General features: G+C 49.4%; 1 protein-coding gene across 3 annotated transcripts in view; it reads right to left on the bottom strand.

The window, feature by feature from the left end:
* Window positions 1-13,416, bottom strand: part of TXNDC5 (thioredoxin domain containing 5) — a 28,022-nt gene extending 14,606 nt beyond the window's left edge. Inside the window, exons 1-3 of one of the 3 annotated variants that reach the window (XM_055264082.2) lie at window positions 13,234-13,416; window positions 6,786-6,935; window positions 1,843-1,948 (exon numbers count right to left, since the gene is read on the bottom strand). In XM_055264082.2, the coding sequence (XP_055120057.1) occupies window positions 1,843-1,948; window positions 6,786-6,874 (195 nt within the window). In that variant the 5' untranslated portion in view covers window positions 6,875-6,935; window positions 13,234-13,416. Of the gene's footprint in view, window positions 1-1,842; window positions 1,949-6,785; window positions 6,936-12,695; window positions 13,010-13,233 lie in introns of those variants that run through there. The other 2 variants (XM_055264081.2, XM_063632942.1) reach the window with 2 other exon arrangements.
* Window positions 13,417-14,579: the final 1,163 nt, after the last annotated feature.

Here is a 14,579-nt window from a genome sequence, read left to right as displayed (position 1 = left end):
CCGTGAGATGAGGTCTTTCTGCCGTCCTGATACTGGCTGCTGGTTTCTTGAATAAAGCCATCATAGAAGACTGGCTTTTTTGGTGAAATTTATTTGAGGCTATTAACTCCTCCTTAAAATTGGTTTCCTACCATCCAATATACGTGTCCCCACAAAGAGAATATTTTCATAAAGGAAACCATGTCCAATTTAAATCTATATGAAACTCACACCTGCTCATTCAGCTTTCAAAGATGCAAATTTCCTGAGAGGTCTGTGGTTCTCTCTTTCAGCTAAAGTTAGGTAAGTCTCTGGTTCAGTGACATACATCACACACTAACAGTCTCCACCATACAGTTCAGAGTCTTTTTTTTTTTTTTTCATGACAGTTTTTGCTCTGTTGCACAGGCTGGAGTGCAGTGGCGCAATCTCGCCTCACCGCAACCTCCGCCTCCTGGGTTCGAGTGATTCTCCTGCCTCAGCCTCCCAAGTAGCTGGGATTACAGGTGCCTACCACACCTGGCTAATTTTTGTATTTTTAGCAGAGACGAGGTTTCACCATGTTGGCCAGGCTTGTCTTGAACTCTTGACCTTGGGTGATCCACCCGCCTCAGCCTCCCAAAGTGCTAGGATTACAGGCGTGAGCCACCACACCCAGCCAAGTTGAAAGAGTCTTTACAGGTGAGGGATGGAAGCACCGAATCAGCGTGAAGTTTCTGATTAGTTCATCAGAGAAGATGGGGCAGAGCGGAAGAGCCGCACAGACACACTGGAAAATGGCACCAGTAAGTGGCAAAGCTCCAAAAGGACCACCACAGACCACCTTCAAATCAGTGGGTGCCTAGCTGATACAAGAAGGTAGTCTTAGGTATTTGCTGAAATTGAAATGACAAACTTCAGATGCTCTTCCTGGATCAGGATCCTACAGTGTAGGAACACGGGTTTTTTTCCCGTCCCTCTCGAACACAGCAGCAGGACCCACCAGGTCTACCCGGCCTCCAGGGGCCTGAGCGCTCGGCATTAATCAGAAGGCACCACCCACAAAGGAACACTTAAGCAGTGGTTTATGATCATGATGATTTACAACAAAGTGAAGACTTCCAACATCAACTGGGGAGGGGGAGGATTATAAATCCTTTTTAGTACATAATATTCTAAGAGTCTACAATCTGATATTAGTCTTAGTATGGGAAGTGCGTTAAAACACAGAGTATTAATGGTACAAAATGATGTTATAAGCAAAGCCCATTAGAGACTTGGGGACTGAGCACTGAGAAGAAAAGGAAGGATCCACCCTACGGGTACAGCTGGCGGGCTAGGCCTGAGCCAGAGGGCTGCAGGTGGTGGAGGGCAAAGGTCGGAGGGATGGGAGGAGGCTCCAGTGCTGGCTTGGATAGGAGATTCTAGGCTGGGCCCAGCCGTGACCCCAGGTGGCCCAGAGTCAGTCTCTGATGCTGGGGTACAGTTGTGAACTGTATTACCTGTGACAGTGGCAGGGTGGCAGTGTTAACAAGGAGTAAGTGCTTATCTGTGAGACCATACAAGTGACCTCCCTGAAGACTGACTACAGCCAAACAAGGCGCAGGGTGGCTGGGAAGACAAACACCAAAATGGTGGTAACTGCTGAAACTCAGGGTTTAGCCTTCTTTTGACTTTTGTGCACATTTAGGTATTTCCACACCAAAAAGTTTCTGTAAAAGTTTATCTTTACCTATAATATCAATAAGCTCCCAAAAAAGTAGAGTTGCTTTAAAATGGCAGCCTTAATCATTAACCTCAACTGGCCTCTGCCCCGTTACATATTACCCCAAAGATGTAGGCAGGGAGGATGGGAAGGAGGGAGGGAAGGAGGCAGGCACTCACCACTGGCTCCTCGTTCAGTGTCTGCAGCATCCAGTTTTCCAGTGTCTGGAAGTCCCGAGGACCCTGGTACTTCACAGCTTCTTGGCCTGGCTTGAAAAGCTTTAAGCTGAAAGAATAACAAAGGATTAGACAGAGCAAAAAGAAAGTTGTCTTATCAGAGAGCAAACTCATTTAGTGCAACAATCAGAAAATGAGCTGTCAAGGGGCTGCAGCCAGGCACATATCTGCTCCTCTCTGATAAAAGGAAACAAAAATAACGTTCCAGGAGATAATACATTCGGTTAATCCTAAACTTTTAGAAGTTTCTGATTTTACTCAAGGAAAAGTAAAATGAGGTGAAAACTTCCAGCCCACTGCTGTGACTGAGGCCTCAAAAGCTGCAAGTATTCAGTGCTCCTCTGCAGCAGCCTCGGGCCTTCCCTGCAAGCTACTGTTATGCTTTCCCGGCTTCAGCAGTTGTTGTTGTGTCTGTGTTCAAACTAGGACTGGAGTAGATACAGTGTTGTTTTGCAATTGAGGTATTCTTCCTGGCCACCTGGCAGGTATTCAACTCTTACAAGGCCTGAATATCAGTTATTGTGAGAATTCAAGTTTCCAGCTATAAGAACGTCCTTGACATTGACTGATGCCGTCCATTCACCTTCCCATAGAGAAGGAATCTTTTCTTTTTCCTACAAATGTTGGCCTCTGAAGGAATCTGCAGAGAGGATACGGGAGTAGGTCCTTTAACCGTAAGCAAAAGACATCACCAGAGGATGAAATTAACACTCTCAGTTCCTGGATCCCTCCAGCAGTCATGGGAAAACATGCTCTAATACTCTAGATAAAAATTCATAGAAGGTGTCAAGGATAGGGAAAAATGTGACTACTAATAGAAGAAAAAAGAAATACAGAGTACCATTTGTTGGCAAGCCTGCTCATCTAAACACCCCTGCCACTTCTATAGCACATATGTGGATTTTGTGAGTAAATGCCCAGTGTACGGTATCAGAATTGTAAGACGGCAACGTATGTAAAAATATGACATGAAGGTTTGAAGAGTGTCTTAGTTCAACGGCTGTAACAGAAGACCACAGACTGGGTGTCTTAGAAACAACAGTTCTAGAGACTGGGAAGTCTGAGATCAAGGTGCCAGCAGAGTCAGTGTCTGGTGAGGGCTTTCTGGTTCACAGATGGTGTCTTCTTGCTGTGTCCTCGCATGGCAAAAGGGGAAACAGAACTCTCTGGGGCCTCCTTCATAAGGTATGTAACCCCATTCATGAGGGCTCCACCCTAATGACCTACTCCCTCTCAAAGGCCACCTCCTATTGCCAGCTTTGGGGGATTAGGATTTCATCTATGAATGCTGGGGAACACAAACATTCATTCCAAAAAAAAATGGCTAATTCCCCTTAAAATGAAGTCACATGGCTAGATTAGGCTTTGAAATTACAATCGCATACTGGCCTTACCCAGAACCTAAGATGGTATGATGGGGCATAGGTAAGTTCCCTAATGTGTCTCCAAAGCAGAATATACACCCAGCTTCCTCAGCAGCTCAGACTCTCATAACCACAAAATCAGCCAAGACTTAACTAGACTTGGCAGTACACTGACTACTTCACGAAGTTCAACATAAGCAACTGCAACATCTGCGATATCAAAGATGACTGCCCTCACCTAGCCTGGCACCTCCCCAGGCTCCCACAAGGTGTGTTCTGCACCTGGAAACAGAAACTGCTTCCCGCACGGCTCTGCCTCCCACTAACGCTCTTCGGGAAGGGAAATGGGTGGATCCTCAAGACGTCAGAAAGGACCAGGGACTGTCACACTTGTGTCTTTGCTAAAAGTAAAATACAGTAAGACCTAGCCTATGATTTTTTTGTAATTTGCTATTCATTTGCAAAACAAATAGTTTAAAATATATATCTTCTTGTTGTTGGACTGATAATCGTTCCAACCTGCCCAAGGAGTCTGAGATTCTTCCTCAGTAAGTTCCCAGAGCCCAGGGACAGAGTGGACACTTCTGGTCCAGACCTTCCAGTCAGTTTGGGGCATCTGACTTCAATTCTCACTGTCGATAGGGGTGAGGGAGGTGATGGAGACTGGGCCACAGGGTACAAGCCCAAACAAAGTACTGCCCCAGATTTCTGCTATTACCAAGCCTCCACAAGGGCATTTGAGTCTCCTCTTTCAAGGAGACTGCAGGGAGAAAATCCCCATGTAGGTATTGCCTTGGCAAACAGCATGATGAAAGTTCTACTACTGTAGACAGTGTATGAGTTGGACTGTGTCCTGCAAAACAGATCTGTGTAAGTCATAACCATCAATCTCAGAAGGTGACCTTATTTAGAATAAGGTCTTCACAGAGATATTCAAGTTAAAATGAGGTTCACTAGGATGGGCCCGAATCTAGCATGACTGGTGTCCTTGTAAGAAGGGTTAGTTTGGACAGAGAGAGACACGCACACACAGGGAGAAGGGCACGTGAGGAGAGAGGATGGCAGTGATGCATCTACAAGCCAAGGAACGCCAAAGATGACCAGGAAACTGACAGGAGCCAGGACGAGGCAAGGGAGGATTGCCCTGCTGGCTCCCTTGATTTAGGACCTCTGGCCTCCAGGACTGTGGAGAATACATTTCTATTGTTTCTGGCCACCCGGTTTGTGGAACTTTGTTACGGCAGCTTAGGAAACTAACACAGGTAGTTTCCCCCGTCGGTCCTGCCCTGCTGTAATGATTCATGACTGGCCCAACAGAAAGACCTCAAAACATTTTCCTGAGCACAGCCAGCCATCTCTAGGGGGCATGGGAGCCCAAACTCCCTGCCCCTCCAATCCTTTACTCCAGTTACACTTGCCAGGAAAGAATCATGTGAAAGCTCATGTCCTGACACATGCCTGTCCTCAGGCAGGTACAGTCATCATCTGCTTCAGGCTTCACAACCACTCTATGGGATGGGTACTGTCTTGGAGGAGTAAAAGCTCACTCAAGTCAATCTACAGATGCCCCAATGCGACCACATTTCATACAGCACACTCTACCTCCTGCATTCTCGGGGGGGAAAATAATCTGTTCTCGGAGCTTCTGCAGGGCAGTGATGGTCACAGAGGCTCCTTCCCAAACTGTGTTCAGTGTGGTGTACGTTCATTTTTGTTGTTTTTAATAACACAAAACCAGCCCATGGTTTACTTGGGGAGACCAGATCTTCTCATTAAAAATCTAAACACATGATCCAACACGGGCCTTTTTAAATTTGTGACTTTTAAAATTTGTGATGGTTTTTGGTGAATACCAACTATGGAGCAGCTGACAGTGCAGCTGATAGCTCTTATGGCCAGGCTGAGGTGGAAGCCATCACTTCCTTCTCTGAAGCCCCGTAACACATACCACTCTCAGCTCCATTACAGGTCCTGTGTCACCTTCCCTATGGCATGGTGTGTGGTGCACATAGTCTCAGGCCACAGATGGTCAGCAGGTTAAGTGGAAAGACACCACAGCCAGCTCACCCCTGCTGCCCCTGAACTTTGAAAGCAACAGGCTCTCAACAGGTAAGCATTCACCTCCTCACCCTCATCTCTGCTCACTACCTGCTTCTTTAGGATGCTCTTGATCCATACTTTCAATGCAATACTATAAAGCACAGAATAGATAATACTTTTACGTAGATACAGATAGTAGGTAATTTTATCTCCATTGATCTGATTTAAAGTAAACCCAAATTATGGCACTTACATTAGCAAGCAGTCACCAAAGACCAAGAATTCCAGAGTCCTTTGTGGAAATGCCCACATTTCCAAATGATAGGGAAAACCCTAACATGTATTGGGTGTGCTCAGATTGGTGTCTGCACACATTCCATGTAAGTCCTGTAACAGTGTTTGGGGGATCACCTTACTTACAGGTTAAATGATGAGGCCAGAGCTGGGTGCTGAATAAATGGTAGAGCTGGGATTTGACTACGACTTCCAGATTCAAGCCTAGAGCTCCCTCCACTTTTCTGCCTCCCAGGTTTGAATGTAAGCTCCAATTTTATGCTTTATTGATGGCCCCCTGTATTACTCAATTAAGCAATAAATTGTATAGAATTGACTTCATTCCGCAATTGAAACAAACAACAAGGAAGTGACCGTGGCAATCCCTCCACCTCCTTCAGAAACAGCTTCTTCTCTTTTTTGAAGAACTGCTTTTCCCTCCAACACTTGGCACATGGTGTGAATGGGCATGTGTCTTGCTATAAGCTCCTGTTTCCCTGGCCACAGGGACTATTCCTGGAACGAATATTCCAGCCAAGCAGGGCCAGTCAGTGGTGGGCCCTTCTGTGCAAACAGAGATACAGGCCTGGAAAGCCGTCATCTCAAGGGAGGCACAGCAGAAACAGCCCCCAGGCCCCTGGAGCTGGGTCTCAGAGGTTCCTCCATAGCCTTTTAAATAGTCCTTTCTTTCTGTTTAATAAGAGAATAATTCTATTTCTAGAATTCAGAACATTTCAATTTCTGTTTCTCATAACCAAAAAAATTCTTAACTGTCAAGGAAGAAAGTATCATCATGTGTCAGACTCTATACTTCTTTCCAACAGAAACAGCCCTGTGGGAGTCACACGGGAAGGAACTATAGGAAGGGTGTTTGCGAATAAGAGTCACCAGAAAAAGCAAGCCAAGATTGATGACAGTCTATGCACACTGTGTAAAATGTACCGGTGAACATCTAGCATGGCGGGACTGCCATTTTTGTCTTGCGAACACATTTCTTACAAACAGGAAAACCCAACACTGATGAATTACAGGTCATCCAAGTATAAAAGCCATCTAAAACAGACACAGCATTAAATGCAATTTCTCCCTAATGACAGGGACTGCCTGCTTACATTTAGTATCTCTTCACTCCTTTACCAAAAGTTTAGCTACGACTTTCTTTGTAGCCAGGAGCCACCTGGGAAGTGTGCTCCCTTCCTTCCAACTTACGTGGGGTATCCTCGCACCCCCTGGGCGGAGCACACATCGGAGTGGGCCGTGCAGTCCACTTTAGCCACATAGACTTTGGCATCTTCCATGCTGTTGTATTTGTCTCCCAGGTCATTCCAAGTCGGCTGCAGCCGCTGGCAGTGGCCACACCTGGAACAAGGCAAGAGTACAAGCACACTGAGTATCAGGTCACAGGGCAGCCGGCCCTCAACTTCAGCTCTATCCAGCGGGCAATGGGGCTCTCAGTCCTTTCTTTACACCACTGCAGATGGCAGCTCCTGGACCAGTACTCCAGGACCTCTCTCCCCTGCTCCCATCCCTCCAGAGTCGCTGCCCTGTTCTCAGCATGAAATCTTGGCCTTGTTCCAGTATTAAACTTAGCAAAGTGTTGTTCTGGATCCTACTTGTTCTGGCCCTGCTGACCTCCTGCTTGACTTCTATCCCAGAGACTACCCTCCTTCCCTTGTGGCCTACCCCTGAGCCCGACTGCAGCATCTGCAGTGTTCCCAAAGGACTATAGCTTGGCTTGGCCCTGGGACACATTCTCTCTTACACATCCTCCCTAAACTCCACCTAGCTAAATCTATCTGCCCTTCAGGTTTAGTTTGGGTGTCACTTCCTCCAACAAGTCGGCCCTGACTCCCCGGGCTGTTCAGCACCCATTCTCTTCTCCTGCCCTTCTGGAAAGCCTCTCTACTCCTCCCCTGGACAGTAGCTTAGCACTTCCTGCTGTATCTGCTACTTTTATTCGTCCAGTCTCCTCCACTATATAACCAAAGCTACAAACACAAGGCAATCTCAAAATTTAATCGACTGCAATTTTCTCCAATGAGAAGGAAAACAAAAAAAGTTTGTGGCCCCCTAAACTTCTAGGCTTGAAGTAAGCAAATGTCTATTCATAGTATTCATTGTATGAATTCAGTTATGTATAAATATTTTAAAATCACCTATCATTTAAAATAGTATCTTAATGGGGCTTCTTGCCACGCTTCACATTTCATGAGGATATCAGCATCTTTCCCAGCACTAGATCTTGAGTCATGCAGCTGACCACAGCTCTTCCTGCGTTCTCAGGACAGTATGTCTACAGTGCCATACTCGAATTTTGAATGAGACAACCCTAGAAACTTTATCCCAGGTTTCAACTACAATCCCATAGCATTATGACACATGGGTTTGTTATTTAATATGGTAGGAACATACTGATGCCTACAATATAACCACTTTGCTGTATCGCTTTTTAAAATGTTTTTTTTTTTAAAAAACACTTGCTTATAAGAACACCCAACGCTTAGAATTGTGACTTCTTCCTCAAAATAATTTAATAATCTCTGTTAAATCTCTTTTTATTTTCTGACAGATTACCTCAAAAATAAGCATTTAAGTCAGATGCAGTGGCTCATGCCTGTAATCCCAGCACTTTGGGAGGCCAAGGCAGGAGAGCTGCTTGAGCCCAGGAGTTCAAGGCTGGCCTGGGCAACACAGTGAGACCCCCCATCTACAAAAAATTTTTAAAAATTAGCCTGGTGTGGTGGCACACACCTGTAGTCCTAGCTACTTGGGAGGCTGAGGCAGAAGGATCACTTGAGGCCAAAAGTTTGAGGCTGCAGTGAGCTATGATCACACCACTGCATTCCAGCCTGGGTGACAGAGTGAGATTTTGTCTCTTAAGAAAAAAAGGATTTAAGCCGGGTGTGGTGGCTCACACCTGTAATCCCAGCACTTTGGGAAGCTGAAGCGAGTAGATCACGAGGTCAGGAGTTCAAGACCAGCCTGACCAACATGGCGAAACCCCATCTCTACTAAAAATACAAAAATTAGCTGGGCGTGGTGGCGGTCGCCTGTAATCTCAGCTACTCAGGAGGCTGAGGCAGGAGAATCGCCTGAACCCGGGAGGCGGAGGTTGCAGTGAGCCGAGACCATGCCATTGCACTCCCGCCTGGGCGACAGCAAGACTCTGTCTCAAAAAGAAACCGATTTAAAGGTAGCACTGAAAAAGTCTGCTTCAAGTTAACGTGTCTTCCCTAAACAGCACTTTCTTGGCCAGCTAAGAGAATCCCTGCTTCACGAGATACTCAGATGCAAAAAAAAAAAAAAAAAAAAAAAAGCACAATGAAACTATACATGCAGATTTAACTTCTGTAGATTCAACAAAGTGAGTTTGTTGTGGGGGGCGGGGGGTGAAGGAAACAAGAAAAAAAAAAGGCAATTCCCACAGAACCCTGAAGTGTGTGCAAGCTGGGAGATGTGAGGTTTTTGTTCCTCAGCTAGCCTTGGTTCCCACATGCTTCTCATGGCATGAGCATCTCTCCGACTACATTATGTGTGACCCTGCTGTCTAAAGGCACAGGTTTGAGAACTAGTCCATTTGGTGTTTAACCACAGAAGCCATGATAGTTCTAATGCTGGAGGAAACGCTGGCAGTGAGGACTTACTGACTGACTGGGGCGGTGTCCAACAAGACACCTTCCCAAGGGACTGTCAAGGGCAGTTCTGACCCTGGAGGACTTTGATCAGATATGCTCATTCTGGAACTTTAGAACTCCTCTGCAATCTTGACAAGGTTTTGTTTTGTTACTGCTTTTTTTTTTTTCCTTTTCTTTGGGGGAAAACACAAGATTAGATTAAGAATGAGAATAGGCAATAAATAAGTTTGTGGTGCACTAAATCAAAACTGACCATTCTGGGCCATCACCAAGTTGGGCGTGCCCTTGCTCCTGGCTGCGATAGGGCCACAGGTGTTATCTAGTCGGCCCTGCGGCTACAGCACCCAGCTATGAGACAGGCAGCTGCATTCACAAGGTAGCCTGTGGCCAAGAAGTAGAGCAAAGCTACCTGGTCCAAATCTTGACCTCACTGTCACCAGGTTTGGGGTGACTCACAAAACTGGCCATACAGAAGCTGTGACCTGAGGTTGGCACAAAATCTACAGCAGCAGGACAACTCTGCAGCTGCCAAGTTCAGGGCAAAAATACACAGATCAATGTTTTTGTTACAGGGGCCCCAGCCCCTTAATCACACGTAGGCTTTCACCATTCCACGGCAGGTGAAACTGGAAAAAGGTATGTGTGTATTAAGGGGGAGTCCACTGAGTGTTCTATCTGAGCTCCAAACGCTCAGCTCACCACTCCAGGACCTCCTTCCCTCTCCTGCATCGACCCCTCCAGAGTCACCACCTTGCTCTCAGCCTTACACTTACCAAGGTGTTGTGCCAGGTATTGTTGGTCCTACTTGATCTTGCCCCTGCTGACCTCCCATTTGACCTCTCTGCCCACTCAGCCTCTTTCCTGGCAGCCTATTCCTGAGCCCTACTGCAGTATCTGCAGTCTTCTGAAAGGGCCCTCTTAAAAGTCCAACTTAAACACCATCATAGAAACCCACATATCTCTATTTAAGTATTTGTAGTAGACTATCAAGAAGTCAACAAATGCACCAGGTGCGGTGGCTCACGCCTGTAATCCCAGCACTTTGGGAGGCAGGGGCGGGAGGATCACGAGGTCAAGAGATCGAGACCATCCTGGCCAACATGGTGAAACCCCATCTCTACTAAAAATACAAAAATTAGCTGGGTGTGGTGGTGCGCACCTGTAGTCACAGCTTCTCAGGAGGCTGAGGCAGGAGAATCGCTTAAACCCAGGAGGTGGAGGTTGCAGTGAACCGAGATTGCGCTACTGCACTCCAGCCTGGCAACAGAGCAAGACTCCATCTCAAAAAAAAAAAAAAAAGTAACAACATAAAGTTAATTTTTCTGGAAGCATCCACCTAAATGTCTAGAAGCCACATATAATGGAAAAGGAATTTACTTAATATCAAGTGCCCAGATGTGCCAGTTTTCTCTCAGCCCAGGACTAGCTGGTATTTATTGCAAAGATTCTAAACTTAAAATTCCTTTGGCACTGCAGGGACTTACTACATGTCAGTTTTTCTTAAAAAAAAAAAAAAAAAAAAAAAAAAAGTAAAGAATGGGATGTGATGGCTCATGCCTGTAATCTCAGTACTTTGGGAGGCCAGGAGTTTGAGACCAACCTCGGCAACATAGTGAGACCCTGTTTCTACCAACTGCAACAACAACAACAAAATAAGCTGGGTGTGGTGACCTGCGCCTGTAGTCACAGCTACTTCAGAGGCTGAGGCAGGAGAATCACTTCAGCCCAGGAGTTAGAGGCTACAGTGAGCTGTGACTGCATACCACTGTGTTTCAGGCTGGGTAACAGAGCAAGATCCCATCTCTAAAATAAATAAATAATGAAGAAAGAAAAAAGAAAACCCATGGACAGATGTATTCCGCTGAAATGGACTCCAATTAAGTAGTATATTTAATTGAAATAGTTGCTGAGAATACTCCGGTACAGAGAGAAACTGTTAATATTGCCTGATTGTTTTATGTTACAAAGTAATTTCTACACCATTGGTAGTTCTAAAACGTCGACTCAGTTGGTTCTTAGGAACCAGAAACACAATGTACTTCATATATACATTGTTAATAAACCGACACTGGCCCAAAAAGTTGATTTAACTCCAGATGAACTGAAACGTAGTAATAGCCTGAATACAGGGTTAAGAGAAAAACGTTTCTCCCAGTTTGAAAGGTACAATTTCTGAACTGGCCATTTTTCTTAAGGTACCTTTTTTCTATGCCTTCCTACATCCCTTTCCCAAGTGAGCCTCTGCTGAGCTCTGGGGAAGAATACCAAGTTCTATAACAAGAACCTGCAGGCTATTCCAACCTCTCAAAGGTCTTGTGTCCTAAAATTATGACTTTCTGCCCTGGCCTGTGATCACCTCCCTTCCTCGGGGCATCCCGGCGCTGGCAGGGAAGCTGTGCACATGCTTGTGTGAGTGACAGGAAGCCCTTCCGTGGGATGAGTGCCAGGGTAGGGGTCTCTCAGGTCAGCAGCGAGGCCCACACCAAAGCCTGGCCCACAGAACCAAAGCAAGAGGGACCATCCGCTCAACGGAGGGGCTTTTCCGATCTCACACATAACAAGTGACCTGGACCCGAGAGAGCAGCAGGGAGGTGACAGGACAGCCTAGAGCTGAGGACCAGTGGGCTCCGTTCAGAGAGTACATCCACCCTGAGCTGCAGGGGGGCGGGGGGGTTCCAGAATTCGCACTACCTTGGTCTTCCCGGGGTAGCTCAGCAACCCTCCTCTGCCTGGACCGCTCCTTCCTATCCCACAAAACACGCACAAAGTGGGAAACCACACCTTCCTGAGTTCTATTTTTCAATTAAAGCGTCTGGAAGGGGACGCGCCCGCAGTCTAAGTGTCCCAGACGACCCCGGTGGCCGCGGCAGCAGCAAGGCCGCTCCGTGAGTGCACGTGGCCCACGGGCAGGCCGCGCGTCCGGCCGGCACAGGAAGTTTGGGGCGCTGGGCAGGGACCGCGGGGTGACATTTGGACTCCCGGCTACCCGAAAGGGCGACGACCCCACCTTCCCCTCCCTCGGCGCCGAGGTGCAAGAGGGGGTTGAATTCAGGAGCCCGGCGCAGGGCGGGCTTTTCCCGGCTGTCCCCTCGGGGACCGCCCCCTCCTCCCGCACCGCCCCGGCCGCCGAGCGCCACGTCAGCCGCGAGCGCCCGGCCCGCTGCGCTCACGCCCCCCGACCCGGAGCCCCAAGCCCTCGGTCCCCTGCAGTCCCCGGCTCCCGGCCCCGAGCCGCAGCGCCCGCGCCCCCCCCCCCCGCCACGTCCCAGCCGGAGCCCCGAACCCGCAGGGTCGCCGCGCCCCCAGTACCCACGCCCCACAGCCCTGAGCCCCGAGCCCCGCGCCCGCAGCGCGCACGCCACTGACCGGAGCCGTCGGCGTCCACGTGGCCCCTGGCCCGGGACCCCCCACCCGCGGCGCCCAAGCGCCCCACGCCCCCCGAAGCGCCAAGTGCGGGGCAGGGCACCGGCCTGCGCGGCGTTACCAGGGCGCGAAGAACATGACGAAGTGCGCGGCGCTCTGGATCCCGTGCGTGAACATGTCGGCCGTGTACAGGTGCTTGCTGTGCGGGTCCTGCCCGTCCCCGCCTTCTGCCGTGGGGGGCCCGTCCGCCGCCGCCTCCTGGGCCCGGGCGCCCCAGCGCCCGCCGCCGCCATGGCCCAGCAGCAGCAGCAGCAGCGCAGTCAGGGCCGACGGCCGGGCCAGCAGCGGGAGGAGGCGTCCTGGGCGCGCGGGCATCGCGGCGGGGCTGGGCGCGCTCTCGCCGCGGCCGCCGGTCCCCTCGCAGCGCCCGCCCGGCGCCCCGCCCCGGAGAGGCCGCGCCCCTTCCTCTCCCCGCCCGCCCGCGCCGGCGCGTGCCCGCTGCCCGCCAGAGGTCCGGCTCCGCGCACCGGCGGGGAAGGGCTGGAGCGAGGGACCGAGTCTGGGAGAGCCTTCCGAGTCCGGCCTCCTGCGCTTCCCGCCACGGGACGGCTCGCCCCAATCCCGCGAGGCTCCTGCGCCTCCGCAACCCAGGCCCTCACCCCTTTCCCCAAGGGCTCGCTCTGCTGAGAGCGGCGGTGAACACACGAAGTAACGCTGAGGCCAGCGGGAAGCCACGGAGGGGCCGGTCAGCCTCGGCTAATCTCAGCTCACACAAGCACCCCGCGATTTCAGGCCAAAGGAAGGAGAGAGGTGCTGTCAGCAGAATGCAGGAAATCGGGCAAAAGACGGTGCGGTTTGCACCTGAATGAGTCAGATTCTTGGCCAGAGCTCAACTGTGATTCTCGACCTGGGCTCAGAGGGGTGATGAAACCCGCTTCCCAAGTGAACCCGTTGCTGGTTACCCCTGCCCGGCCTTAACTCGGGGATGAAGAGGAAAGAACGTCAAAGCGGCCTCTTCTAGACAAGAAGGCACCTAGCAGGACTGGCTGGGGTCCTACTGTGCCCTCATTTATCCCGGTTACTAAAATAAATGACAGCACGCCTGCTCTGGCTGAACTCGGCCTTGTGGAATGGCCGGAAGGCATCCCTGCCCGGCGCCTCATAACTCGCACCTGCACACACACCTTACAGCAGATGGTAATCGAAAGTTCCCGCCCTATCCCGGGGATCTGAGGCTAAATTAGGGAGAATCACCTGGTTGCTTTCCGGGATCCTGCCTGCTCTTTGATTATCCTCAATCCAGGAAGCCCCAGGTAGTTAACTCCTGGCTTGGCAACAGGGGACGCGCCCACTGTCTCACCTTCATTATTCTGCTCCTGCCTTAGGCCCAGCCACTTATGAACCTTTAACCATGGGTTGCCAAACACCAAAACCATCAATCTCCCACCAAAGTCTGTTCTCCCAGCCACTTAAGCTTGAAACATGGGAGGCATCTTGCATTGCTCGCTGTTTTCCCTGTGTCTCAAAATTCAATCGCATTTCTTGGAACCATGATTTCCTTCCAGCATTCTCAGTGTTCATACCCTGAACGGAGACTAAGCCTGGCCTATTGCAGTAGCTTTCTAAGAGTCTCTTTCATTCACATGGCTGGAAAATTAATTTTCCTAAAGCCTGCCTTTGACCAAGACAGTTTGCTGCTTAAACTTGGACCAACACACCGCCACTGTCCCCATGGCCTTGGCCTATGGGGTGAAATACTAATTCCTGGGGCAGCCATTCAAGGCCTTCCGTGATGTGGTTGCATCATGCTTTGTGTCCCTGTGAAACTCAACACTAGAAATCCAGGGATTCTCTCCAATAACTGTTATTGCCAAATTCTAATCCCTGTGTTCTCCAACACCTCAAACCTCCCAAACCCTTCCACGGTGCTGTTGGGAAATTCCCACAAGCATCGCCACACGCTCTTACAGCATCAGTGTCTTTCGTTTTTAACTGAAACACAGTT

Source organism: Symphalangus syndactylus, chromosome 23, assembly GCF_028878055.3.
Source record: "Symphalangus syndactylus isolate Jambi chromosome 23, NHGRI_mSymSyn1-v2.1_pri, whole genome shotgun sequence".
Taxonomy (NCBI): domain Eukaryota; kingdom Metazoa; phylum Chordata; class Mammalia; order Primates; family Hylobatidae; genus Symphalangus; species Symphalangus syndactylus.
The sequence above is the reverse complement of the archived record's forward strand: the minus strand, read 5'-3'. Positions and strand labels throughout refer to the sequence as shown.